The sequence below is a fragment of the Plectropomus leopardus genome, chromosome 5 (genome assembly GCF_008729295.1).
Source record: "Plectropomus leopardus isolate mb chromosome 5, YSFRI_Pleo_2.0, whole genome shotgun sequence".
NCBI lineage: Eukaryota > Metazoa > Chordata > Actinopteri > Perciformes > Serranidae > Plectropomus > Plectropomus leopardus.
In genome coordinates, this window is record NC_056467.1 from 25,727,381 (window position 1) to 25,754,505 (window position 27,125).

The window sequence follows — 27,125 nt, forward strand, 5'->3', positions numbered from 1 at the left end:
TAAAGGGAGCTACTTAGTGTACAGATCTATTTGTTTGTCCACTCTGTGGGATATTTCTTCAATTCAGCACCCACTCTGCCGGACACTGGGATGTGCATGTCTTTTTTTTTTTTTTTTTTTACTGTTTTTTAAAAGATGAAGTAGCGTGTGTTTGTTATATTCACAATCCTAGTTAACAGCTCTTAATATCTAAACTCATTCAGCCTTCATTTACTAACAAATAGGATGTTCTGCTACTGTATGAACAGACAGAGGGAAGTCAAAACTGTGTTCAACCCAAATCCCTCATGGAGGCCTTAATCTCAGATGATAGAAGACTGTAATAATGGGAGCTGTCATGACTGCCCCATCTCTAATATCTGACCCTGCCTGCTCATGCCTGGCATCAGGCTGATGGATGGCTCTCTCATTAGCTAGGCTGTAATGAGCCCCTGTTCAAAAATACTCAACACGGTCTTTGGGCAGGGCGGGTAGAGTTACGAACTTCAGGCCAAACTTTTTTTATTTTTTCTGTCTTCCTTTTTATTGTTTCCATACGAAAAAACTCTCTGCAGCAACCTAAACCACGACAAACTGAGTTATGTACATATGTTGACAGATGACAAGATGGTAAAATCATCCACAAAAAAGGAAAGAAAATTAAACTAAAACAAGATAGATAAATTAAAAAAATAACTTATTGGATAGACAAGATATATTCACACAGCAACATCTACATATGTCCCTGTGATCCTGCCCCCACATCAGTTCACCTGCACAGGTTAAAGACAATGTACATACTGTGTATATAACGCCAATTTAAGACACATTTATCAAAGCGTAAATAATCAATCCATGAATAATAAAGTAAACCAACGAATAGCAAAGTAATATATCAAATAAAAAATAGACATATAATAAAATGAAAAAACAGATAACAGAAAAACTATGAGAAAAAAACAACTTCAAGTGAAAAGAAATATTACACAAATTCGATCTAAGTAAATAATGGCTGTATGAACTATTCAGGAGACAAGTTTAGACATAGTTTAGAAAACTTTGCAAGCTTGTACAAATAAGAAAAACTATAAGATTTGCAAAATGGCTCCCTTTTTTCTGTGTTTTCAGGAAAAGCCTTTAACAAAGTCACTGCAGAGGGGAGAAGATCCTCAGTTTGATCAAGTAAGTGCTATGAATTGCTGGAAACAGCACCTGTTGGCTGTATTTTTATCTCCACGTTTTACATTGTAACGTACAACATACTAGTGTTTTGCCTCTCCATATGAGCAACCAAGTCAGTTTTTAAATAATCATGCACTGTAACATGAAGCAGCTGATGGGTGAAAGCCTTGCTCACATCCCAAAAGGTCTTTCAGCTCCAGTCAAGGGCAGGAGTGTTTACCTTGAGAGCTGGCACTTGCTCTGCACTAGGTGTGTCCAGCAGGTCTGTGGCTCTGCAGAGAGGGCCCTTTCACAGCCACAGGGGTGTGTTTGTGCTGCTGCGTGAGGCCATTCAGCAGCCACACAGAGCCAGGATTCTTCTCGGGCCTCGTGCTGAATGAAGGGCTCGCTGTGTTCCCGAGCCTCACCAGGCTCTCCTCCCTTCCTGTGTGCCCGGCCCATCCCACCCGTTCCTTCCTTTCCCTCTCCCTCTCCTCCCCAAGACTGAGGGAGGGTGCCCCATGGGTACCTGGTCTCTCTGCGTAGTCCTAATGAGGACTAGCTCGCCCTTTAGTCTCATTTCTTTCCATTAATGTAGCTTTATACTTTACTTAAAAGTCTGTTTATTGTTGAAATGTTGGAATTATAATGAAACGTAAATTCTTGAGTTTTGGTTTAAATTGCTGCATAAATAAACGAAGGAAACACTGATTGCTATCTCTCACTTTGGTATGTTAATTGCCAAACACAAACATCCATTTGCACGATGTATGTCCTCTTCTTCCAGCTGATAAGCACCATGAGTTCTTTGGCTGAGTACTGTCTCCCCTCCATCCTGCGCACGTTGTTCGACTGGTACAAAAGACAAAATGGACTAGAGGAGGAGCTGCACGAGTACCGGCCAAGAGCCAACACCAAGTCCAAAAAGTGAGAGCCATTAAATTGATTTGTGAAACAATGTGTCACCTGAAGAAAATATAAAGAAACAAAGAGAAAGCTCACATGGACTGCATGACTGTAACAAACCTGTTGCTCTTGCTCTTTCTCTCCCTAACAGCGATGAGCAGCAAAGAGATTATCTACTTGAAAGGAGGGATTTGGCCATCGACTTCATCTTCTCTCTGGTGCTCATAGAAGTTTTAAAACAGGTGACTTGACTGAAATCTGTCAGTGACAAAAGCTGTTTTTTTATATCTTATTATTTTCTGTCATAAAACACACTTTAAGGTTCTATATGTAAGTTTTGTTTACCAGTATTCTTTTTAATTCCATTTGGTGAACATATTGCAACTGTATTTTAAAACTTTTTCGGAGGCTGCTAGAAGCCTGTGAATTGACTTCAATGTAAAGGACTCAGGCTGAATATTCTCGGAAAATCCAAAATTTGAATAACTTAGAAAATCGCTAAATATAGAGACAAGGTCACCAAGTTGGCAACACTGGTTTTGGCCAGTGCCTAGGTGCTCACTTACGGCTACAGAGTGCAAGCAACACGATGCTGACTGCAGTTCACTTAATGGCATCAGAGAGAGGTGTCGCTATAAGAAGGATTCTTTGAAAGTTACGTACAGAACCTTTAAATAAACCGGTTAAATAAACAAAAGAAACACCATGACCACTAGTTGGTTGATATATTTCTGAACAGTCATTATGATGCTGTTGTTTCTTCTTGTTCTTAACTAGATGCCGCTTCACCCAGTCCTTGACAGTTTGGTCAACGAAGTCATTAACTTAGCCTTTAAGCACTTTAGATACAAAGAGGGGTAAGCTCTTGTCCTTTTCCTGCATCACTCCTTCATTCTTTCAGTTCTCAGCATTTCTAAGGTATGTTGTGTTTCCTACAGGTATCATGGTCCTAACACTGGCAACATGCACACTGTAGCAGACCTCTACGCTGAAATCATAGGAGTACTAGCCCAGTCCAAGTAAGTAACAAAGACAAAACTGTGATTCTACAGTTGAATATTCTCTTTCAGCTCATAAATGTTAATTCTCTGCTCTGCTGGGCTTTGGTGTCATGCCACATCATGATGGTGTGTTACCATCCCTAACACCTTTCCGCAAAACTTCTTTGGTTCAAGAGACTGGAACAGACCGTAGGGACGACACACTTTTGGACAGGTCCCCTTCACACCAAACTAGGACTGGAAATTGATGTGTGTTTATTTGAAGTTTTCAGATCATTGCAGCAAGGAACAAAACCTTAAAATAGAGATATGGTTGGTGAGCGCACTGCATACCACCTTTCCCAGTGAGCTCTGCTTACTTTCCTGCAGGGGATTCTTCACTGAGAGGCTGTTATAGACATCTTTACTTTTCTTTGAGGTCAAGAATTTTACTAATAACTGAAATTATTTGGGGATAAGTCTTAGCTGTATTTGATGTATCTGCACAGAGGTTGTTGCTGTTTTAAATATGTCTACATATGGTTTCTCAATCACTGTTTGTGTCTATATGATAAACAATCTCTTCTCACATGATTAAGATTCAGAAACATCTGTATTCACTTTTTTATGAGTACACTACCAGGCACCAGGGAAGAGGTTAAGACGTGCTCATAGTGAGCTCCCATGATGAATTATCTTCTAAATTTAGACCAGCACAAGAATCCCATCTCTGGTTCAATTTGGGCAGGGGATCAGGTGCTAGACAAGGAGTTCATCTTGGGGCACAGACTCAGAGTCTGCACACTGAGGGAAAGACAGGGAGATATTTTTAGTAGGGTTGCTCCCTGAATATTGTCTGTATTTTTTCCGCATCAAAACTCTGAAGCAGAGGAACTTTTTAGTGGAAGTGCTGATTTGGATTTTGTCTGACTGAGCTATATGTGCATGTCTTTACATAGAATCTGATTTATCTTTTCTCTTGCTCTCAGGTTTCCTGCTGTGAAGAAGAAGTTTATGACTGAGCTGAAGGAGTTACGTCAGAAAGAGCAGAGTCCATATGTAGTGCAAAGTACAATAAGCCTCATCATGGGGGTCAAGTTCTTCCGAATTAAGATGTATCCTGTTGAGGATTTTGAAGCATCTTTTCAGTTCATGCAGGTACAACAGCTTTAGATAATCTATACTCTAATAACTTGACAAACCTTTGAATGGGTTGCAAATAATTATTATAAGCATGACTTACTACAGTATAAACTGGTTATATATTATAAGTTACAGGTTCACACTATATTATTTGATTTTTAAAACTTAAATGAGCAGTGTGTAGGATTTTGTAGCATCTAGTGGTGAAGATTGCAGATTGCAACGAGCTGAAACTTCTTCCTTCCTTAGCCAAGCATGAACTCCTGGTTAGAATTCTTTCAGTTTTCATTTTTAAGGGGGTTTTTACCCCCTTGCTCCCTATGTAGATATAAACATCACATTCTAGGGTAACAAAAACACAGCATTCTTTATTTTCAGGTGACAAACACTAAAATATACTTATTATATCATATTTAATTTCTGCCAATTTATCCCCTAAATCCTACACACCGGGCCTCTAAATATAGGCTTTTATGAACATTGTGTAGAAAATGTACAAGAAATTCTCAGGATTGGACCTTGGCTGTGGATTACATTCAGTTTTGGCCACAAAACATCAAGTCTGTTTATCTCTTGGGTAAACACTCTACCTGTATAGCAGATTTAAAAGATATATATGTTTTTATTGTGTGTTCAACAATTTACTATTCTCTTTCCTACAGGAGTGTGCCCACTATTTCCTGGAAGTCAAGGACAAGGACATTAAGCATGCCTTGGCTGGTCTTTTTGTGGAAATTTTGGTTCCTGTTGCAGCAGTAAGTTGTGTTGCATGCATTACACACTATTTAAAAAGTAAAAGAGCTCTTCTCTGGAGACGACTCTGTCTTGACATGTGACTGTGTGTGATGTTGTCCTAGGCCGTGAAGAACGAGGTGAATGTACCGTGCTTGAGGAATTTTGTGGACAGCTTGTACGACACAACCCTGGACTTGTCCTCCAGAAAGAAGCACTCACTGGTCAGTTAACTGGCGGAGAACAGACAGAAACTGATTGTCGGCCCTGTTTGTTTTTGTGCCTCCGCTTTCTCTCTGACACCCCTTGAGCATGCTTAGATTGCCTGGATGCCTGTGGTCTCTGTGAATCCTCAAGCATTTCAAGGTCACCCTTGTGTAATAGTCTCGTACAGCGTCATCGTCCACACTAGAAATAATTTATGTGGGAAGACAGGCTGCCACTTCAAAACATTAAAAAGGAGCTTTAAAACAATGGAGTATATACAGTATGTAAGGTGCCTGTCCTCCAAAGTGTCTCCAGTAAAGCATTTCACCACGGCAGTTCATGGTGAAATGAAAAGACAACATTGCTTATGGAACAGCTAGCTTTTAAAGAAGGTCTAAATTCCCCTGAGGCAGTGACACTCATGTTTTGACTGATGTGTTGTCAGCAAAAACCATAACAAAAACAGAAACCCTCATTATGTCTTCATAAGAAAACTGGTTTACATGTTAAATTGTACTCATGCAGATATGGTTCAGAGATCATGCATAATTTCTCAAATTTCCCACTCAGAGGACAACCTTAACTATTATACTATAATCTTTCAGCCTATTTTAAGTCAGTGTGAAGCTATTTTAATGATGCCTTTTTTGATAAAAGAGATCTATACACTAACTGTTCTCTACAGGCGTTTTACCCGTTGGTGACGTGCCTGCTGTGTGTCAGCCAGAAACAGTTCTTCCTCAACAGATGGCATGTCTTCCTCAACAACTGCCTCTCAAATCTGAAGGTAATGTAACTTGAAAACAGCTGACTTAAATTTAGCCTTCAGTGCTCTTTGTTTATCATAGAGGACTATTCAGATACATAAAGGTTGCATGTATCAAGTGGCTGTTGCACAAAAATATTGTCACCACTTCAGTTAGTAATTGATTTTTTAAATTAATTAAATTTTTAATTGATAGCTGGTAATTAGTGTAATGTTAGTTGTCACAAAATTTCCCATTAAATGATAAAAGAACATTTTATGACATTAATTCTCTGTACTGCATGTTTTTGTTCATGTTGCCATACAACGATAGTAAACACTTTACATCCATACAGGGTTAGTAGTGTACAATTTTTATTTTTTTAATGTCATGGTAAGCTGATAGTAACTTGATGTTGGTCGATATGTTCAGTTATCGGCATAGGTATATGGAGGGTAAATAAATGAATCCATCCATTTATTTTCTTCCCCTTACCTGGGGGACAACAGGTGGAGTAGAGTATTTCAGATGTCTCTGGAACATCTATATATATAAGCACATTGTAATAATAATAATCTTTGTGATTTTGTAATTATATCATCACCTACAATAAATCTTCAAGCTGCCACCTGTTGCAAAGTGTTTCTACCTTTGACTTTATTTAATAATTCTTTACAGAGCAGAGACCCTAAAATGGCTCGTGTTGCACTGGAGTCCCTGTATCGACTGCTGTGGGTCTACATGATCAGAATCAAGTGTGAGAGCAACACTGCAACACAGGGGTAAATATCTCATAACTCCTCGACTCAGCCAAGAGGAAGATGTGTGGATTGCATTTATATTTTTTACCGCCAATGTTAATGTCCAGCGTAAATAAAAATCTGTATTTTGATAGTCTTTTGTGTATCATTAGTGTTGGTGTTGGTTTGTTGGTGTATTTGTTGTTACTAAAAAATATTTTAAAATATTTCTTGATTTAGGGGAAGAACAAGAATGTTAATTTCAAATAACAGTTTTACGACTAAACCTCTGTCCTTGTAACTGATTTTATTGGTGTTTAAAGACAGAGACATGTTGTTTTTGTATGTAAATGGGTCAGACAGACTTACAGGAGATTGTAAGTGCCGGTGGCCCACCAGTTTATCAGCAGCTTTACAGACGTTATTATGAGCCTGAGCCTACATGAGGAATCCCAGACGGGTCAAGCCAGACTTTTCTAACGTGTTAATTAGGCCCAAAATAAACTTGTCCTAAAAATAAATCTCCTTTCATGCAATGGTGCACTTTAAAAACCAGTTAAAACAGTTGTCTCCATAATTTTACACAACCTTTTAAAACACTTTAAATGCTTGTTTAAGTTTTCTCACAACATTTGCTTTTCTCTTTGTCTACAGTCGCCTAAACAACATTATCACGACACTGTTCCCCAAAGGATCCCGCAGTGTGGTGCCAAGAGACATGCCTCTCAACATCTTTGTCAAAATCATCCAGTTTATTGCACAGGTAAACATAGGATGTGATATATATATAAATTATATTTGATGTAGCTCCCAGGCAAAACTAATATTTGTTATCTCACTGAAATATTGAAGAGCCGGCGTCCATATTTAGTTTAGTTTAGTTTATTTGTTTTACATAATACAAAGCACAATGGGGATAAAACGTATAAAAAGTACATGTGAGGGTGTGTTAGAAACCTATGCTGGCTTATATGAAAACCACACCCAGAAAATATGAATAGTAAAATGAAAGCAATCAGTACATTTACATTTTAATAGACATTGCATTTGCTTTGACAGAAAAGCGATGGCAGGGCGGTGTAAAGTGCCTCCTCCCAGGGTTTTTTTTTAATCACGTGCTATGCGTGTGTGGGGTTTGCTTCTATCACAACTATATCTTAACATTAACTTTATTGAGCTGGCTGCCAAAACTGTATGTTAACAGAGGGTTAACGTTAACAACAAGCTTACAACGCGTGTGGTGATAAAAGCACAATACTCACCGGCAACATTCAGTGACAAATGGGCCTTGTTAAGAGCAACTGAACAACCCCAAAAACGCTCTGTGGATGCAGCTCTTGTGATCTCTTGACATTCATGACATTATACTAAACACAATTTTTTTCTTGTTTTATTTCAGGAAAGGCTTGATTTTGCCATGAAAGAGATTATTTTTGACCTTCTTTGTGTTGGAAAACCCGCAAAAGCCTTTAGTCTTAATCCAGAGGTACGCATTCAACACTTGCTGATATGATGTGTAGAAATATGCTTTTTTTTCCTTCACTAATAACATACAAATTTCTTCTTTCTCAAAAAGCTGCCTGGGCTTCTTAAATTAATTTATAATACAGAAAATAAATTTAGAATTAGACTTTACTACTTACAGATATAGAATGTCAGTAAAGGTAAAATTAACAAAAAGCTGATGTGGTTGCACATTGAATATCAGAGGGGTTAAATGGACTACTATATATTTGCTGGATTTACAGCTTTATGTCACAGCATTTCCCTCCATTGCATAGCAGCAAAACAATTGAAAAGCTGCTTATAATAACCTACTATTGATCAGTAACTTCCTGTAAATGTAGTAACTGCTGGTACAATTGATTTTTTTTGCTGAAGTGGTGTTTTAACGTTAGTTTCGCAGCAGGACTGATGATGCCATTTTGTCAATAGATTTACAAAAAGCTAAAGTGTAATCTTCTTCTCTGTGCAGAGAATGAATATTGGTCTAAGAGCATTCCTGGTCATAGCTGATAAACTGCAGCAGAAGGACGGCGAACCTCCCATGCCTAACACCGGTTGCACTTTACCCTCTGGGAATACACTCCGCGTGAAGAAAACATACCTGAGCAAAACTCTGACAGATGAGGAGGCCAAAGTCATCGGTTAGTGTGGCAGACTGTGGTCAGGAATGTAAAAAATGCCTCAAATAGCAGCTTTAGTATCAAATGTGGAATTAGATGGACATTTGATGAGTAACAGTGATATCAGCAGTTTTTTTCTTCTTCTCCAGGTATGGCACAGTATTATTTTCATGTGCGGAAGGCTATTGACAACATCCTCAGACACCTTGACAAGGAGGTGGGCCGCTGCATGATGATGACTAATGCTCAGATGTTGAACAAAGAGCCTGAGGACATGATCACGTAAGTGCACACGTCAGTCTGTCAAAATGGCTATGAAAACATTTCCAAGTTGGCAAAACACCCAAGTGTTTAATGTGGTTCCAGTCCCATCATCCTGAACTTAAATAACCCTGCATGACAATCAGGTTATTTGTCACAGTGCTTCATCAGTTTACCCTTGAAGTTGGACTAATGTTGCAGTTAAACTGAAACATTGACCCTTTCAGGGGTGAAAGGAAGCCCAAGATCGACTTGTTCAGGACATGTGTCGCTGCCATTCCTCGCATCCTGCCTGACGGGATGTCCAAACCAGAGCTCATAGACTTGCTCTCTCGGTGAGTTGGATCTATAGAAGAAAACCTTTTTACAAGGCAGACAAAAGACTGGCAGCTCACTTTCTCCCTTTCTGACAACTGGAGATGTAATTAAATGTTTGTGTAGAGAAACAAACTGGTGCCATGCAGAGTAAGAACCTGAATTTCCTGATAACCCAGTTAGTGTCTCCAAGGTAGTGTTTTTATTGTTTGATGCCAACAATAATTTTATTTAATTAAGCTACAGTATCCACTGTTTTCCTATGTTTATAGACTCAGAATCAGGGGATATATCGACTTGCTGTCTTATACTGAGTTCAAACTGGACATGGAACGGCCACAAAGTGTGCCAGTTTTCTATGGAGCACCAGCCACTTGCTTTCAGTGCCTGTGTTAAGCAGTCAGACTGTTTACACTGGACGCACAGCCCCGAGCTCCGTGGCAGGCTCACGTTCCGCAGCCATAGTTTCAGCGGCTGGTCTATTTTTCCCACGAGCCGTGAGCAAATATGGCAGGGAAATAAACTAAATACTCTATTATAAGAGGTATAAATGGCATATTAGATATGATATGAATGATATGATCATGATGAATGATAAAATATACATTGAGTGCTTCCACAATGCTTGTCAGTTTGTCTACAGAGAGGGAAAGAGATGTGACGGACAGGAACACAGCGACACACACACACACACACACACACACACACACACACACACACACTCACAAACACATAAACACAGCCAGAGACACATAAACAAGCAAGGACAGAGAGACAGGGAAAGAGCTCTCTGTGTGATTAGAAAGGATCAGATAAGGAATGGCTGTTGACCGGCGTGGAAAAATGCACCTCCTGTTGTGAAGGGTCAGGTGACTGCTGACAGGTGGCTGCTTGACTATTAACATATCGGGGTACTTCCGTGTCCAGTGAGCCCAGTGTTAACAGCATTGGACAAACCTTGTCTGATAAAAATGCACTTATAATCCATAAATAACACAATAGTTACAATACTGATCAGCACTTTTGAGTTAATTTTTTTACACTTTATGGTCAGATGTGAGCCAACTGGAAGCTCGACAACTAATATTCTATAAGCAGCAGGGAAATGTAAGGTGGCTAAATTAAAAGTGCCTAAGATGACACAGATAAGATTTTGCACTTGATATCCTGTCTGCCAGGTTATCTTCAAGCTAAATTAAAGTGTAATGAAACCTACTCATTTGTATTTAATCACTGACTCAGTTTTATTTCTCTAAAGATATTTGTTTCATTTCTGTTTTTCTTTGTCTCCTTTGTCAGATTGACGATCCACATGGATGACGAGCTGCGACTCATAGCCCAGAATTCCCTGCAAAGTCTGCTGGTTGATTTCTCTGACTGGAGAGACGACGTTCTGTTTGGTTTCACCAACTTCCTGTTACGTGAGGTCCAAGACACTCACCAGGGGCTGTTAGACACGTCCCTCAAATTACTGCTGCAGCTGCTCACACAGTGGAAACTCACCCTGGCCGCCCCAGGGCAGAACTATGACACTGCTAAAGTACACACTGCAGAGGTACACACCTTTGTGTCAGTTATGACACATTTTTGTGCCTTTAACGAGTGGGAAACACAATTTGACTTCGACAGTTTCTTTTCTTTTCTGTTCTAGTACTTGTCACAAATTCCTAGAAATAGAAATCAAATGTACTAAGGTGTTAATTATGCAACTGTGAAATCACCTTTGTTTAATTCTAATGTTTATGTCACAGCTGCTACAGACCAGCTCAAGTCTCAAGATCCCTGCAGAGCGAGGTCCTCACTCCACTGTGCTCCACGCTGTGGAGGGGCTGGCACTAGTGCTGCTCTGTTCCTGTCAGCTAAGCACCCGCAGACTCGCCATTGCCATACTCAAAGAGATACGAAGTCTCTTTATGACCATCGGGCAGTTGGAGGTAAAATGAGACAAAGTTAAACTCAGCTGACAGAATACAGGATAATCTGACAACTGAGTTTACAGACTGTGATGCTATGCTTTACAGGATGATGATAAACCGATGATAGAGATCATGGACCAGCTCAGCCCCGTAATCCTGGAAAGTTTTGTCAATGTTGCAGTCTCTGACACAGTAAGTTTGTAGCTTCAAACTAAACCTGGAGTCTCAGTTAAGATGTGGCTACAATTTATTTGCATGTTACTTTTCCTGAGATTTTTCATGGAGATTATTTACACTGTACAAGGTCACAGGCCACCACACTGAATGTGGTGGCCTGCTATGATATCAGCATTTGCCCCCACCTTTTGATTTTCTGATTTTGGACCTGGGCCGTTTATTAGGCACTCTGAATATTGTTATTCAGAGTGCAGCTCTCTAAATGTGCAGAGCATATTCTTTGCACAGACAGGGCAGCAGAGCGCCAGGCAATGTGAAAGTGAATGTTTACCGTTCATTAATTCTCATCTAAAAATAGAACGCTTGGGACACCGAGTAGCTCACCTGTTAGAACAGGCGGCCATTTACAAAAGCTATGTCCATGCCGCAGAGGCCGCCAGTTCAATTCTAGCCCCTGGCCCTTTGCTGCATGTCATCCCCTGTCTCTAACCCTTTGCTATACCTGTCCTATCACAATACAGGCAAAAAAACACCCCAAAATAATCTTCAAAATATATAGAATGCTCTATTGCTCTGAACAACAGCGTTCTTATCGTAATATTGTCCATCGTATTTTTCAACCTATTTCAGATGGAACTGGCTGTGTTCCCATGGAAAATGCGCAGCCTGCTGAGTCTAAAAGTTTGCTTTCACTCACCTCTGCAGCAGCTGCTCCTCTAATCCATCAATCTGATCTGATCGTCTTTGATCAGTCCTACCACAAACTGACTGACTGAACCATTTTCAAACTGTAATTCAAACTCAACAAACTGCTGCTGAGTAACAAAAAAAATCTTAGCATGGGTTCCGACGGAGTTGTGTTTCCGGATCCACGAAAAGATCAGAAAGTTTGCTGAACCATCCATGTTAATTTGTCATGTCAACTTCTGAAATTCCAGCTACTTTTCACGAAGAGATCATTTGTCACTTGAATATCTCACCACGTGGAATCTGGCTCACAAAACAACAAATGCTCGTTACGTGTCCTGTAGGACAGACACTGGGTTTAGTAATCTAGCATGTAAAAACTGAATGAACAGCTGGAACTGAGCAGCTGTTGACCTTTTGACTCTCACTTATGCAATCATGAAGCTGCCAACATAATGCTAAGAATACAGATTTATTGAGCACGGGATAATACAGTAAATGTCCTTGTATGCATTATAATTGTGTTTCTAAGTAAACTGATTATATGAGGTGGGATTTCCCTTAATAACGGTCTCATTCATATTTATAGAAAATAATCTTAAGCATAAGAATGAATATATAAATGGAGGACATATATATAATTCAGTTATGGCCTTTGACCTTTGCCCTTGTTTGCAGGCTGCCCTGCCAGCTGGCCACCACATGGAGCTTCAGTGGCTCGTGGAGTGGAACGCACTGCTCGTTAACAGTCATTATGACATTAGGAGCCCCTCACACGTTTGGATCTTTGCCCAGTCTGTTAAGGACCCCTGGGTGCTGTGTGTATACAGCCTCCTCCGACAGGACAACCTGCCCAAACACTGCCCCACAGCGCTCAGCTATGCTTGGCCCTACGCCTTCACTCGGATGCAGATGCTCATGCCTTTGGTAGACCCAAAGTAAGTGTCCTCTAACACGTCTATTTTCTGCTTACTGCTGCTTCACCTTTTTTCTGTTTTGAGTACAGTCACCTGATACCACTTCCTCATCATCCTCAAAATACCCTGTTAAAAACAGCTCAGATAAATATAGTTATTTTCTTTTTGTGTGATTCACCAGTAACCCAGTGTATGCGAAGAAGACGAGCATGTCTGGCAGTGGGGATAATTACGTCACCCTGTGGAGAAACTACCTGATCCTTTGCTTTGGGGTGGCCAAGCCCAGTATCATGAGCCCCGGCCATCTGAGAGCATCGACACCTGAGATCACGGCCGCCACGCCCGACAGCGGTGTCAACTATGATAACAAGGTAGCTACCTCTGTGTCCTCTGGCCCTATTAATTCTCCCAGTGCTTTGTCTCTCCAGGATCAGGTGTTCAAACGGAGCTTGTTGACATTCAAACTCGAAGCGTCAAATTACACATCAGCTATCTGACATGAATGGAGCAGGAAGCTGATATATTCTTAACTATACAGACACTCACCTCACTGCACCCCCCTTGCAATTTGTGGTGTTCAAGCAGCATGAGAGATTCATTTATCTGCCTGAACCGTCAATGTTTGATGTTTCAGGTTATCGGAAGCCCATCTGTGGCTTGGCTTTTGAAGCAGTTGGTGCCACTGATGAGGGCAGAGAGCATCGAGCTGACAGAATCATTAGTTCTGGGTTTTGGTCGCACCAATTCCCTTGTATTCAGGTATATCAGAGATCTCTGTTTCAGGTGTTTTAATTGAAAGGGTTTTATTGCCTTAATCATTTGAAACCTGAGCAAATTGGCTTGATTTCTCTCAAAAACACAGGAAGAAGTTACAAGCTATAAATTGCATGAAAATTACCTGAAACTTAGCAAAAAAGGAAAGAAAAAAAGGTTAAAAAAGAAAAAAGCAACAAAACAAAAAAATAAATGTAATATTTTCTTGTCACCTTTTCCCAGTTTCTTGCAGTTTGTAAGGCATCTCTTACCAAGTTGGTCAGTGCCTTTCCAACCAATGTTTTTAAGAGAAATCAAACCAATCTTCTGGCTTCAAAGATTTAAAAGCATGTGAAAGGTGTGTCCGAATGCAACACAAGAAAACTGTTGTCATTCCAGGTTTCAAGGTGTTAATAAACCAAAGGTCAATTAAAATTTCCTGTTAGAAATGATGATTTGTTATCTTAATTTTTTGCAATTTTTTTATCATTGACTGAGTGGTTTTAAAGACGGGTAGCAGCACAGCCTCATAATATTATAGCTGCTGATTGTAGCGTTTTTTTTCTTTTGATGGGACAGGACTAGTCAAATGAAAGTTAAAGCACAATCCATTATTTTCTCCGTAGCTTAAGTGCATGTTGACCTGTATATGGGTGGATTTGAAGTGGAGATAAACAGGAATTGAGTGGTGCCTTGTTGCCATTTACAGCTGCATCCACATTGTTTCATTAAAAAAAAAACAGATTTTTTTAGCTCAAATCCCTTTTCCCTAAAAAAATAAAAATTAATAACAATAATGTTACTAAAGTTTAATTTGCCCCTTTAACTGATGTTTGTACAGTAGTTGTTTGATAAAGCATTTAACATTTTATCTTATGATGACTATTTTCACTTTCTGCACACAGGGAACTTGTGGAAGAGCTACATCCCCTTATGAAAGAAGCATTAGAAAGAAGACCAGAGGTTGGTTGATTGTATCTCAGATTGTATCTCTGGATTTAATTTGTGTATGAAGTACATAGTGGGGCTGTGATGCTACCAGAGAGATGACGTGTAAATATGTGAAACTTTCAGTTACTAAACAGAGACGGTGAACATTATTGTTACTGGGACTTTTGTCTCTAAGGATTTCTCTTAATGATTTTCTTGCAGAACAAGAAGCGCCGTGAACGTCGAGACCTGCTGAGACTGCAGCTGCTGCGGATCTTTGAGCTGCTGGCAGATGCAGGTGTCATCAGTGACAGGTTAGTATGGCATTAGTTGACACATTACAGCTTCACAATTCACAATATCACAGTCACTGTACAGAATGGGTTAGCATAAATAAGACAACAATACAAGATATAACCTCTGTGGTATGTGACTTCTCATCATTAATTGCTGTACTACAGTTTGTGTGTTGACACATATTGAAAAAGCAATTGATTTATTACTGTTAAATACTGTTTGGTTTGTATTTTATTTTCATTGGGTGTGATCTCTGTTTATTCTGAAGTACAAATGGAGCTCTGGAACGTGACACCCTCGCCCTGGGCGCTCTGTTCCTGGAGTATGTAGATTTAACCCGGATGCTCCTGGAAGCTGAGAATGACAAAGATGCAGAAATCCTCAAGGACATCCGAGCTCACTTCAGCGCCATGGTGGCCAACCTCATCCAATGCGTTCCAGGTACTCTGAAAAGATTCAGTATGAAAGGTGTTTCTTGTCATGCCAGCCACTGACCATTCTCTTCAGGTCTGCTTGATAAATTACTGAAGATATTTCTTTGGTATAGACGCTTAATACAAACCATCTGTCTTTTTCATCACTTTGCGGATTGTGCATTATATAATGGGCTTCAATTTGGCAGCACAGCACATGGAGCACAAGACTCCTGACATTGATCTTGATTTGGATGTAGCCCAAGGGGAGTAGATCCAAAAATAGTGCAGCTTAAGGACAGAGCAGGCAAGGACAGGTGATGACTCATAGGTTGCTAAGTATTCACGAGTCCCCACGGAATGGCTAATGATCTGTCAGGGGACACCGTATTATCATAAAGAAAAATGCACTTTTAGTTCAAAGTTTAAGATTCTTGAATATTTTTGCTGACTCTTACTGTAACCCTGAATGAACAGACTTTAACAAGCTTTTTTTCTCCCTCCACAGTGCACCACAGGCGCTTCCTCTTTCCACAGCAGAGCCTGCGGCATCACCTCTTCATCCTCTTCAGTCAGTGGGCCGGCCCTTTCAGCATCATGTTTACCCCTCTGGACCGGTACAGTGACAGGAATCACCAGATCACAAGATATCAATATTGTGCCCTCAAGGTAAATATGCTTTAAGCAATATGTTGCCTTCCAAAAACTCTTAGGGCCTGTGTCCATTAAAGAGATTTTTTCCTGATGCTGTATATTAGGGCTGGGGCGACACGTCGACAAAATCGGCGTACCGTTTCACACAGCGCATGCCATGAGAGCGTGAGCAGCATTGATCGTGTTGTTTTTGTTTCGGCGCTCATGTATCAAGTTATAACGTGCACACTGCTCGCCCGAGCAGCACTTGCCGGGTGCGTCTGAGCTGCGTGTCAGCTGCAGCAAATCTAGAGAAACAGTGGCTTGCCGTTTTTTTATGCGTGACGTTCGCATTTGTCAGCAGGAATAGACTGCTGACAAACTGAATGATTATATTGACTCTACACCTATTTACACCATGAATGTATTATAGTGAAATCACTGCAGTTTAAAGACTGCAAAGTGAAAAGTGAGGAAATACAAAGATGTTTGTTTCACCTCAACTTCCTTGCTTCCCTTTCAAAACAAAAGCTATCTGTGTTTGTTTCTGTGGACAGAATGCCATCAGCTGCTGATACAATGCATTTTATTTTGAAACATTTACAGAACGGGGTTGTAGTGTTATTTAAATTGCATTAATTTTGTTGTAAGGTGTTTTGTTGGACTGCTAAATTTGAGGTTTGTTATTGTGACAAAGAGTAACTGTTTTGTTACTCCTCCTAAAAGTGACTTGAACTTACATTGTTTTATTTATGTTGCTTTTGGATTGTTAAATGTAGATTGCACTACATTCCTTTTACTTGAGTGGAACATGCTCTTTGCATTGATTATTATTTTGGAGAAACTGTATATCAGACTGTAAAACACAGATTACCAGTTAAGACTGGGATATTCTTTGCTGGGGTATAATGCCCTGCAGCATTTTAAAATGTTATTTTTGGTAAATTTGTTGTGATATTAATTGATTAATAAAAAAAATAATAGTTAGATCAGTAAAAAAAATAATCAATAGATTGATCGATTAATCAAAAAAATAATCAATAGATTAATTGACAAATCGTAAAAATAAAAAAATAATCCTTAGGTGCAGCCCTAATATATATATATATATATATATATATTTTTTTTTTTTTTCCTCTCATGAACCCATAGAGACTGGCAGGTCCGTCCTCTCTTTCTCAGCCTTCCCTTCATCCGGAGAAAACCCGTCTTTATGCTGACATTTGTACTTCCAGGGATATTCCATATTATAGCAACCAGATACAACCAAAGAGTCTCAGCTGACAAAGCTGTGTCTCCAAATCGCTCTGAAGTGCTCCCAGCTGGGGGTTTCCTGAGAAGCTCCATGTGTTTTTTTTAGCTGGGAAAAAATGTTTTGATGGACATGGGGCCTTACATATTTTCATATTACCCCCTGATGCTCAGTGGGGAAAAAAAAATGGTAGCAGATCAGTCTGTGTTTATCACACTGAATAAAATACTACTACTATTCTTAAAAATACTTCTACTACTACTACAACTTTATCCAATTAAAAAGCATACATTTGAGAACAAGTGCAGAATAAATCTATATATGTCTGTGATCTAATGTGGAGTGAAACAGTAAAATATGTTTTGTGTATCTAATGCTCTAACCTAATTTGTTGACCAACAATGTTTTGTGAAACAAGACACTGCTGTGTGTTTAAGCAAAATATCTAAGAAAAGTATTCTTTTAAAAAAGAAGTGGGATACGTAAGGGACAATGAGGGAAATAAAAAATATGGACATTTTTAAGACTCATGGGATAACAATTATTAATATAGCAAGACACATTAAATTCAAAAGTCCTTTAGATGATCCTTGACTTGTTACCTGTTTCTGTACTAAATTAGTAGTACTAGACGAGACAATTAGTAGTACTCAATTAAAGCAAATTGATTATGTTAGATGAAATGTATTTTATGAAACTTTGCTTTTTTATGACTTTGTGATACTTATAGCTAATGTAAATAAAGATAATCTCACACAGAAATGTAACAACAAGACGCTGCCATATACCTGTATGGAAAATATATTTTTTTAAAGTGGTGGTATCTTTGGGATACCGAAGATATTTATTGATTTGTAAAAGGGACAAATCTATGGTCATTTGTAAGACTCGGGATAAGATAATTAATAATTATTTATTTTTAAACTAGAAAGACACATTAAGTTGCTCAAAAGTCCTTTAGAGTCCTTTAGATAATCTTTGACTGATTAACTGTACAAAATTAGAAATGTAAGGGTATTCAATTAAAGCAATGTAATTATGTTAAATTGAATGTACTTCTTGACATTTTGTTCAAATTAATGTAAAAAAGTCACAATAAATGTGACTTTGTGACATTAATTTGAGCTTGACAGTTAAAGCTAATGTAAGTAAAGATAATCTCATGAAAAAATGCAAACAAACAAACAAACAGAAAGAAAAAACAAGACTGCCACCTTTTGTAATGCGAGCAAATCACTTTTGTGAAACGAGCTCTATGAGTGATTCGGTGGCGCTGCATCAGAAAAAAATCTTCCTATCATATCTCTGCCAGTCAAGATATTTATTTAGATATAATTCTGTTGTTTGGTACAGACTCTTCTCCACCCAGAAGAACAACATTAGATGTTAACATCTCTCCTCCCACTGCTATCTTTAGGTCTGAAGAAACAACAGACTGTTGTTTGGTAAACATGAGCTCTGCAGTTTGATGTCACACAATAAGACTTCTGGGAACTCAACACATACTTCCTGCCACCATACATAGCATAACTGTTGACTGTTTGTTCTACAGGCCATGTCTGCAGTGCTGTGCTGCGGGCCCGTGTTTGATAATGTTGGCCTCTCTCCAGACGGATACCTCTATAAGTGGCTGGATAATATACTTGCCTGCCAGGATCAGCGGGTATGTGGCCAATTCTTTACCATGGCGGTGCATTTAAACAAAGAGCTGACCCAGAAAGCCCCTCTGATAGCTCACTGAAGCCAGCTTTATATAAAAGCCCAACACTGGAGCTTGCCAAGTGCTCACCATTATCTTACAGTAGGGCTGGCAAATAGTGAAGGAGTTTCGTTGTTCAAAATAAATTTGTCTGATATTGTCTTTTTTCAGTTTACTATGATACAAGATAAAGCACCTGTGAGTTTATTTTACACATTCTGCCTCATTAAATTTGACTTAAAACCCTTGTGTTATCGTAACATGCCTTGAGGAGTAGGAGAATTGGGGCTGGTAGCCAAGGAAATGTAATTCATCTTTTTTTTGTATGCATGTAAGAAGTAAAGCTACAGAAATAATGTTACACATAATCCCTGAATCTTTGAAAAATACACACAGCTAAGATATTTTCTGTAATGATAAAGAAAGAATAGAAAAGATCTTTAAAAAAAACACAGTCATGAGAGTATGTGTTGTGTCCTCCTGGCTCAGGTCCACCAGCTTGGCTGTGAAGTCGTCATCCTGCTCCTGGAGCTCAATGCCGACCAGGTCAACCTCTTCAACTGGGCTGTGGATCGCTGCTACACGGGCTCGTACCAGCTCGCCTCAGGCTGCTTCAAAGCCATTGCTACAGTCTGTGGCAGCAGGTATAAAGTCTTACAGTTTTCTGTCATCTGTTCAACGTGTTAAGGTCAGCTGCCTGTGCATGGTTTTCTCCAAGGACAATATGCTCTTCATTTTTTGGTCTTGTGCCATTTTGTGTTTGATTTTTGAGTTGTATTCAATCTGCAATTTCTCTACTAAGTTTCAATACTGTATTGTCTAGATCATCCAGATTTCTTGTCCAAGTGGGGAAACATCTTGCAGACTAGCTTAGGCTTCAAAGTGTCACCTCAGCTAATACTCTTAAAGGGCTCATTGTTTGTCTGAAGTCAGCCTTTCCATCTCGCTTTATCTCAAAAACATGAACCAAACATTACATGGAACATTTAAAGAGGTATTTCACAGCTGGAATGATTGTCTTTTCATAAAACTGGGCTGAATATTCAGCAGAAATATGCAAAAGATTTTGAAATTGGTGCTACATAACCAGAGAAAACAGAGGGAAGGGGATGTGGCATTCACTCTTGTTCACACTGTATAAAACCCACAATAACCAGAATGCACTACTCTGCACCTGACCAATAAATGTTACTGCTGGTGGTTGATGTAATTCAAGTTTGGCAGGAAACGATATGGCAGCTGGCAAGTTACAAACAATCTCGAATAAACGTTTCGTAAACGGCAACACAGTAACATAATCTTGGTTCATATTTGATCAGCACTGCTTTGTTGTCCAGATTAATGTCTGTATTTACAATAACAGAAACTGTAAGGTGCTCAAGACAGGAATCATTACTTTCTGTTCACAGATTCTTGTATTACATCCGGTGCACTTAAAATGTGTTTCTGGACACATTTTATGCAAGAAATTGGCAATACATTTGCAGAACCTTGGTTTGTATTTGATCAGTGCTGCCTAGTTTTACAGTTTGATCTGAGATTGAGAGAAAGAGAGGAACATCTCTGTCTCTTGATCCACTTCTAAACTATTTGTGTTTTCCATGTGAAAGTACAATTTTTAGTTCAAGAAACAGCAAGAAATCAATAATTTACACATACTACCGACATTGTTATGATACAAAGCTTTTTGAAAATCTGCCTAATATCCTTTTAATATTGATTTCTCAATATTGACACATTTTTTTCTCTCTCTTTACTAAACAGCAGAAACTATCCAAGTGACATAGTAATCCTGCTAAATCTGGTCCTCTTCAAAGCATCAGACACCAACAGAGAAATCTATGAGATTTCAATGCAGCTAATGCAGGTGAGAGATATTAGCACAGTTTTCCTTTTTTGTGCTTGTGTGCAGCTTTTTGTGGTTAAATGGATAAATGACACGTTTCTCTTTTTTTAACAGATTCTTGAAGCCAAGTTGTTTGTGTACTCTAAGAAGATTGCAGAGCAGAAGCCAAATAGCATCCTGTATGGCACCCATGGTCCACTGCCACCTCTATACAGTGTCTCCCTGCCTCAGCTGTCCAGCCAGCTGGCCAGGATGTACCCTGAACTCACACTTCCTCTCTTCTCAGGTATCTGAGTATGTCATATGCACTGTGTGTGTGGCTACACTATAGTTAACCATGGTATTTCAGCCCGCTGTAATACACTCACAGGCTTATCATCTTCTTATGGTGTCCCACTAAATGCTGCTCGCTCGTCTTCCAGAGGAATCTTCCTCCTCCGCCACCCACACACTTACTGTACATATGGATACTCCCATTAACCACAGAAACACTGAGAGCTTTGATTTAGGGACTCTCAGATTTAAGTTGAATTCATATGCGGATCAGGATCAAACTGGCAATTATGGTGAAACTGAGTATGTGTTTGATTTCCATGTAGAATGTGAACACTGCAGTGAGATTATTCTGATGCTAGTATTGCTTTTCTTCTGCTTGTTCCAGAGGTTAGCCAGAGGTTCCCCACCACTCACCCCAATGGGAGGCAGATCATGCTTACCTACCTCCTGCCCTGGCTCGGTAACATCGAGCTGATGGATAGCGGCCTGCTGCTCCCCGTCTTCACTCCATGCACCTCAGATTATGACGCTTCAATCCGGACGACCAGCACGGGTTCTTTGCACCAGCTGAAGGGCAGTGGCTGGGGCTCCTTACAGGCCACATCTATGGTGCTCAATAACCTCATGTTCATGACCTCCAAGGTAAAGTTGTGTTATGGAAATACAATAAAATGGAGCACTGCTAATCAGTCAGTGCAGCTAACACAGGGTTCCCACAGTCATGGAAACCAGGAAAAGTAATGGAGTGTCACAATCACATTTTCAAGGCCTTGAGAATTCACAGAATTAGTATAATAGTTTTTGACATTTACGTAACATAAAAGTTCATTTACAACGTAACGTAACTGTTACAGTTTTTGTTTACTAGTTCATCACAAAAGTTTCTTAATTTTCTTAATTGTATGCTGTCTCTTCTATCATGTCTGCCAATGAGGCATGTCAGATACTTTTTTAAGCACTTTTGGCTTGAGGAGAGGGGCATAGAATTTTAAATGGCTGTATTTTGTTTTTATTTTACCACCAATTTTTATATTTCTATAGAAATAAATATTTTTCCCCCTATTTTTCTTTTTTTTTTTAACAAAACAGGTTTGAAAGATATGTTTTAAACATTTTTGGTATTTTTTTTTTTCTTTTTTGAAATTTTTGGCTATTTTTCTATCTTTCAAATTTTTTAGTGGTATTTTTATAGAAAACTCAAAAAAAATTCAAAGGCATATATTCTTTAAAAATCGCCAAATTAAATTTATCACAGACACAAATAAATTATTGTTGGGTTTTCAAATTTAGGACGGCCCTTGACTGCATCATGTGGCATGCTTAAATTATGTTGGAATAGAGACTGAATCTTATATGTTTGGGGGAAAAGAACCTGGGTCCTTGAAAAGTCATGGACATTTTTTCAAATTTTGTCCATGAATATGACCCAGGTAAAAAATTATTGAAAGTTTTGGAAAAGTTAGATAAATTTGTTGTGTATAATGAAATTGTTACAGTAATCTTTTTGGACAGCCTTACATGAAATCTAGCACAACGGCAAAACTTATTTCTATAGCTGTCAGTGTAACAGCTCTGATATGCGTTGATGTGTGGTGTTTTGTAACCACAACACACGTTTCTTTTTCTTTTCTTTTTTTCTCATCTTTCCCTTTATGTATGGCATCTAGCTGAAATTATGTTTGAATAGAGTTTGAATGTGATATGTTTGAAAACGCTGGGCAAGTGAGAATAGAGAGCAAAAATTATTATGGGTCCTTGAAAGGTCATGAAAAAGTTTGAAAATGTTATGCATTAAAATGTGAGGGAACCCTGCTAACATGACGGTTTGCTCTTTTTTAACCCCTCTGGTCAGTATGGCGATGACCTACCTGGACCAGAGATGGAAAACGCCTGGAACGCTCTGGTCAGCAATGAGAAGTGGAGCAACAATCTGAGAACCACACTGCAGTTTCTCATCAGCTTATGTGGTGTCAGCAGCGACACCACCCTCCTGCCATATGTAAGCTATATCATTCTGGCCAACTGGAAAATATCATCTAGCTACTGTCTTTCCACTTTCTCACGGATATTCTGCGATATGTTTGTTCAGATCAAGAAGGTGGTGATCTATCTGTGCCGGAACAACACCATGCAAACCATGGAGGAGCTGATATTTGAGTTACAACAAACAGATCCAGTGAACCCTGTGGTGCAGCACTGTGACAGTCCTCCTTTCTATCGATTCACTGCCACGAGCAAGGCCTCCACAGCAGCTTCAGGTACATCTTTTAAAAAAACAGAATGAGCACCAGTTGTATTTTTCTTAAATGGGGAAAAATGAACCATCCAGGAAATCCCAACAGCTCCAGTGGAACCACTTAGTGGCCAACCATAGAAAATGTGTTTGCTTTGAACAAATCCCAGTGGCGATGTGAAGCTGGTTGGTGTTAAAGATCATGCTCGGCTGACTTCCCTTGCACATAGTGTAAAATACAAGTTTTGGGTTTTTTTTCCCCTAGGCACCACATCGAGCAGCAACACAGTTGTTGCAGGCCAGGAGAGCTTTCCTGACACTGATGATACCAAGACTGTAAAGGAGAACGAGGATAGGTAAAAAGCAGCATCTTAAAGCTTATCATTAGATTAATTATATTCCTGTCAAGGCCCATCATGATTCATTTTTTTTCTGATGTCAGGCTTAGCCACATTATAAGAGCCCACAACCGCCTGGAATCACGCTACAGCAACAGCTCAGGAGGATCTTATGATGAAGATAAGAGTGAGTTCATTTCTGTACCAGACAGCCTTTGAAAAAATGTGGGTGTCATGGTCTGGTGAGTGTGGAATACACAGGCTGGTTTTTGAGGGTAAGATGGCGGCCGGCATGGTGTCATTGATAATGCATGAGCAGCGCAGAGTGGCTTGGGGTTCTTAAAAGGCTTCTGTGAGAACTGGCACTGAAATAAAAGTAGTCAAGCCCAGGGCCTCTGAACTGCTGCTGCCAGTGACCTAAAAACAGCTTTGTTATACTTGCTTGGTCTGAACAAGTCCTCTAGATTAATTTGAGAAAGAACCATAGTCACTGACTATAGTTACATGAACAAAATATTCCAGTCTTTGACTTTATTCTGACCTCTACCTCCTGTTTGTTTGTTTGTTTGTTTGTTTGTTTGTTTGTTTGTTGCTGTTTTGAAATCTTGTGTGTGCATGTGTCCCCTCTCTAAATTCGGACATTTTGGCAGGTCAGTGAAGGCAGTGCAAATGGAGCTCGACACATTAGTTATTTTTTTCCTTGGCCACAGTTTGAGAATTGCAGTCACAGGGGAATAACTGATCTGTCGATCTGATCAGAGCTGATCAGATTAGATCAGTGGATGAGAGAAGCAGCTGTTACAGAGGGAGTGAAAGCTAACTTTTAGACTTTACTTGAAGATAAAGTTCAGCAGCATAATTTTCTTTGTCCGTTTAGGTGAACCTCTGCCCCCCTATGCTGATTGGCTTATGGTTGTCATTGAGACCAATCAGCCCCATCCTCTGCCCATGCCTCTGAATGGAGGCTGCTGGGCTCCGCTGGTGGACTTTCTGCCCGAGACCATCACTCCCAGGGGACCACTGCACAGGTCAGACTGATGCATATATTAATGCAAAAATGTACTGATTTGACTCAGAGTGTAGTTTAAAATGTCAAGACAAACCTGCTGCTGATAGCTCCAAAGGATAGATTGGGGTGTTGACTCTATCATCAGCCTGATCTTTGACCTCCAATAACCTGTCACAGTTTACCTCTAAACGCCTGCAGATAAAAGCATCACCACTCAGCTTTTTCATCGTGATGCTGTGCACTTCAGTGTCATGTTTTTGTAGGCTAGATTTGTTTGTGTTTCATTTGACAGAGAGGTTTAAGAGTTTATATGTTTTTGTTTGTTGTAGGTGTAATATTGCAGTCATCTTCATGACAGAGATGGTGGTGGACCACAGTGTGAGAGAGGACTGGGCCATGCACTTGCCTTTATTGCTACATGCCTTGTTTCTGGGTGAGTTCACATTATTATCAATTTTCCGTATGATTCATCTATGTAATTACACAATATTTACATATTTTTGATGTAATACATAATAAATCTCAGAGTTTAAGTTTAAAAACTATGGTTGAGTGCAGATTTTAAAATAATAATTTGTTCAGTGTTTTAACTCCAATAGGATACATTATCATTGTTGTTTAAGTACAAAGAGAGAATTCACTAAAGCTTCTTTTCTGGGAGAAAATAGGGCTGCAAACCATTAATACCATTAATCAATTAATAATTTAGTCTGTAAAATGTCAAAAAAACATGGAAAGATCCTCATAACAATTTTTCACCACCCAAAGTGACTTCCTTATATTGCTTACTCTGTCTAACCACCAGTCCAAAATCCAGGAAGTCTCCATTAAATCTCATAAATGACGAAAAGCTGCAAAGTCTCAAATTTAAGAAGCTGGAACAGCATATGTTTTTTTGCTCGAAAAGTGACTGAAAAAGTTATTTGATTATTAAAATAGTTGGTGATAGATTTTCTTATGATCAACTTATCAATTAGTTAACTAGTTGTTGCAGCTCTAGGAGAGATTATTCCATTTCCAACAGTTGAAACCTGACAGTTTATTTTTTTTTCAACACACTCTGAGATCAAAGTTGTGAAACCAAGAGGAGCAAACTCCAAAAGAAACTCTTGTCCTCGCTATAACAAACAATACCTTGTCTTAGAGTTTGCAGTGTACAGAAACAGCCTGACTGGTCTGTTTTATTTCTCCAGGTATGGATCACTACCGTCCAGAGGTGTTTGAGCACAGCAAACGTCTCCTCCTCCACTTGCTCATCACATTGTCCTGTAACAACAACTTCCAGGCCATCGCCTCCGTCTTACTGCAGACACGTGAGATCAACGGCACCAAGACCCTCACCTGCAAACAGAGTTTTAAGCCGGAGTGTTTGCCCTCAGGTAAAAAATACAGGCCTGTAGAAAAATTCATCAGTTTGAGGTTTTTAATTAGAAATTAATTTAAACAAAAAGGCTGGAGTAGACCAGCTGACAGAGCTGCCGGGCATTTGACACATCGCTCTTCTCTCTGGCTAACAGAAACTTCAACAACTGGAGGGAGAGGCTAACATTCCTTTAAGGGGATAGATAAGTTTCTTATCAGGGGAGAAATATTTGGACACGATGCCAGAAGCAATACTGAGCTCAGAGGACATCAAAGGTCTTGATTAAAGCATTCCATTATGTTATTTTTGTCCTCTTGCCCAAATTGGGGCCATCTGCTCGGGCTTGGTGAGGCTGGTCTGCCCCCTCCCACCCCGGATGTTAATTTGTTTTGCAAACGTCTAGACGTTTTTAAATGTCCAGTCTGTCCTTTGTCCTTTTGACCATTCGAATACAACTTTGATGCTAAAAATAGTAATTTATTTTTTTCTTTTTATTTTTTTTAACCCTTTAAAAACCTGGATCAGCATTGCTTAACTTGTGGTGAGTTTGTGCTCTTTTGAAAACATGGGACAAAAGGGAATAGGGAATTTGGCAATAAGTGTCTCGCAAATTGCAGGAAAAAATAAAAATGAGCTAGGGAAAAAAATCCAGTAAACTATATTATCAGTATTCTAATTATCAATATTATATGTTGAGAACGATGTTACAGAATTGTTATTATTATTCAGAACTTTTTTCAAGTCATTTCCTTTGTTTTGTTTTGGGTTTTTTTGCTAATTTTCAGGTAAGTCTCTTGTGCTATTTACAATTTTTTATTTTTTTTACTGATTTCTTACTAATATTTGGGTAATTTCTCCTGTAGTTGCTCATTTCCTTCCTCCCATGTTTTTGGAGAAGTCAAGCCAATTTGCTCAGGTTACAAAGAGTTCATGCAATTCCACACAAAAAAAATCCTTGTCAGTCTTTGTCACATCCCTAGCTTCCATGTGTCTTACATCCTGCAATATCTAGCAGAAAGTATCAGTTTGTAAATTCACCAAGATAGCAGATGTGCAGCAACTTCATAGTTTAACTTGACAGATCCACTAC

The 27,125-nt window shown here is 39.2% G+C and overlaps 1 protein-coding gene across 11 annotated transcripts in view; it reads left to right on the forward strand.

Annotated features, from left to right (window-relative positions):
• The window catches only part of LOC121943725 (protein furry homolog), a 72,608-nt gene that overhangs the window by 27,522 nt on the left and 17,961 nt on the right, over window positions 1-27,125 (forward strand). For 7 of the 11 annotated variants that reach the window (XR_006105864.1, XM_042487325.1, XM_042487318.1 and 4 more), the window contains exons 3-39: window positions 1,108-1,161; window positions 1,928-2,067; window positions 2,198-2,288; window positions 2,824-2,903; window positions 2,985-3,065; window positions 4,016-4,184; window positions 4,832-4,924; window positions 5,027-5,125; window positions 5,794-5,895; window positions 6,533-6,636; window positions 7,249-7,357; window positions 7,994-8,080; window positions 8,570-8,741; window positions 8,870-9,002; window positions 9,209-9,316; window positions 10,596-10,851; window positions 11,048-11,230; window positions 11,318-11,404; window positions 12,755-13,014; window positions 13,175-13,364; window positions 13,628-13,752; window positions 14,652-14,709; window positions 14,899-14,990; window positions 15,242-15,414; window positions 15,895-16,055; window positions 18,824-18,934; window positions 19,460-19,614; window positions 20,735-20,837; window positions 20,931-21,102; window positions 21,478-21,734; window positions 22,945-23,091; window positions 23,182-23,350; window positions 23,591-23,681; window positions 23,768-23,850; window positions 24,541-24,691; window positions 25,002-25,105; window positions 25,866-26,051. Coding sequence is in view for 10 of the 11 variants with exons in the window: in XM_042487325.1 (XP_042343259.1) it covers window positions 1,108-1,161; window positions 1,928-2,067; window positions 2,198-2,288; window positions 2,824-2,903; window positions 2,985-3,065; window positions 4,016-4,184; window positions 4,832-4,924; window positions 5,027-5,125; window positions 5,794-5,895; window positions 6,533-6,636; window positions 7,249-7,357; window positions 7,994-8,080; window positions 8,570-8,741; window positions 8,870-9,002; window positions 9,209-9,316; window positions 10,596-10,851; window positions 11,048-11,230; window positions 11,318-11,404; window positions 12,755-13,014; window positions 13,175-13,364; window positions 13,628-13,752; window positions 14,652-14,709; window positions 14,899-14,990; window positions 15,242-15,414; window positions 15,895-16,055; window positions 18,824-18,934; window positions 19,460-19,614; window positions 20,735-20,837; window positions 20,931-21,102; window positions 21,478-21,734; window positions 22,945-23,091; window positions 23,182-23,350; window positions 23,591-23,681; window positions 23,768-23,850; window positions 24,541-24,691; window positions 25,002-25,105; window positions 25,866-26,051 (4,936 nt within the window). In the remaining variant the exon portion in view is untranslated. The remainder of the gene's footprint in view (window positions 1-1,107; window positions 1,162-1,927; window positions 2,068-2,197; window positions 2,289-2,823; window positions 2,904-2,984; window positions 3,066-4,015; window positions 4,185-4,831; window positions 4,925-5,026; window positions 5,126-5,793; window positions 5,896-6,532; window positions 6,637-7,248; window positions 7,358-7,993; window positions 8,081-8,569; window positions 8,742-8,869; window positions 9,003-9,208; window positions 9,317-10,595; window positions 10,852-11,047; window positions 11,231-11,317; window positions 11,405-12,754; window positions 13,015-13,174; window positions 13,365-13,627; window positions 13,753-14,651; window positions 14,710-14,898; window positions 14,991-15,241; window positions 15,415-15,894; window positions 16,056-18,823; window positions 18,935-19,459; window positions 19,615-20,734; window positions 20,838-20,930; window positions 21,103-21,477; window positions 21,735-22,944; window positions 23,092-23,181; window positions 23,351-23,590; window positions 23,682-23,767; window positions 23,851-24,540; window positions 24,692-25,001; window positions 25,106-25,865; window positions 26,052-27,125) is intronic. The other 4 variants (XM_042487319.1, XM_042487323.1, XM_042487326.1 and 1 more) reach the window with 1 other exon arrangement.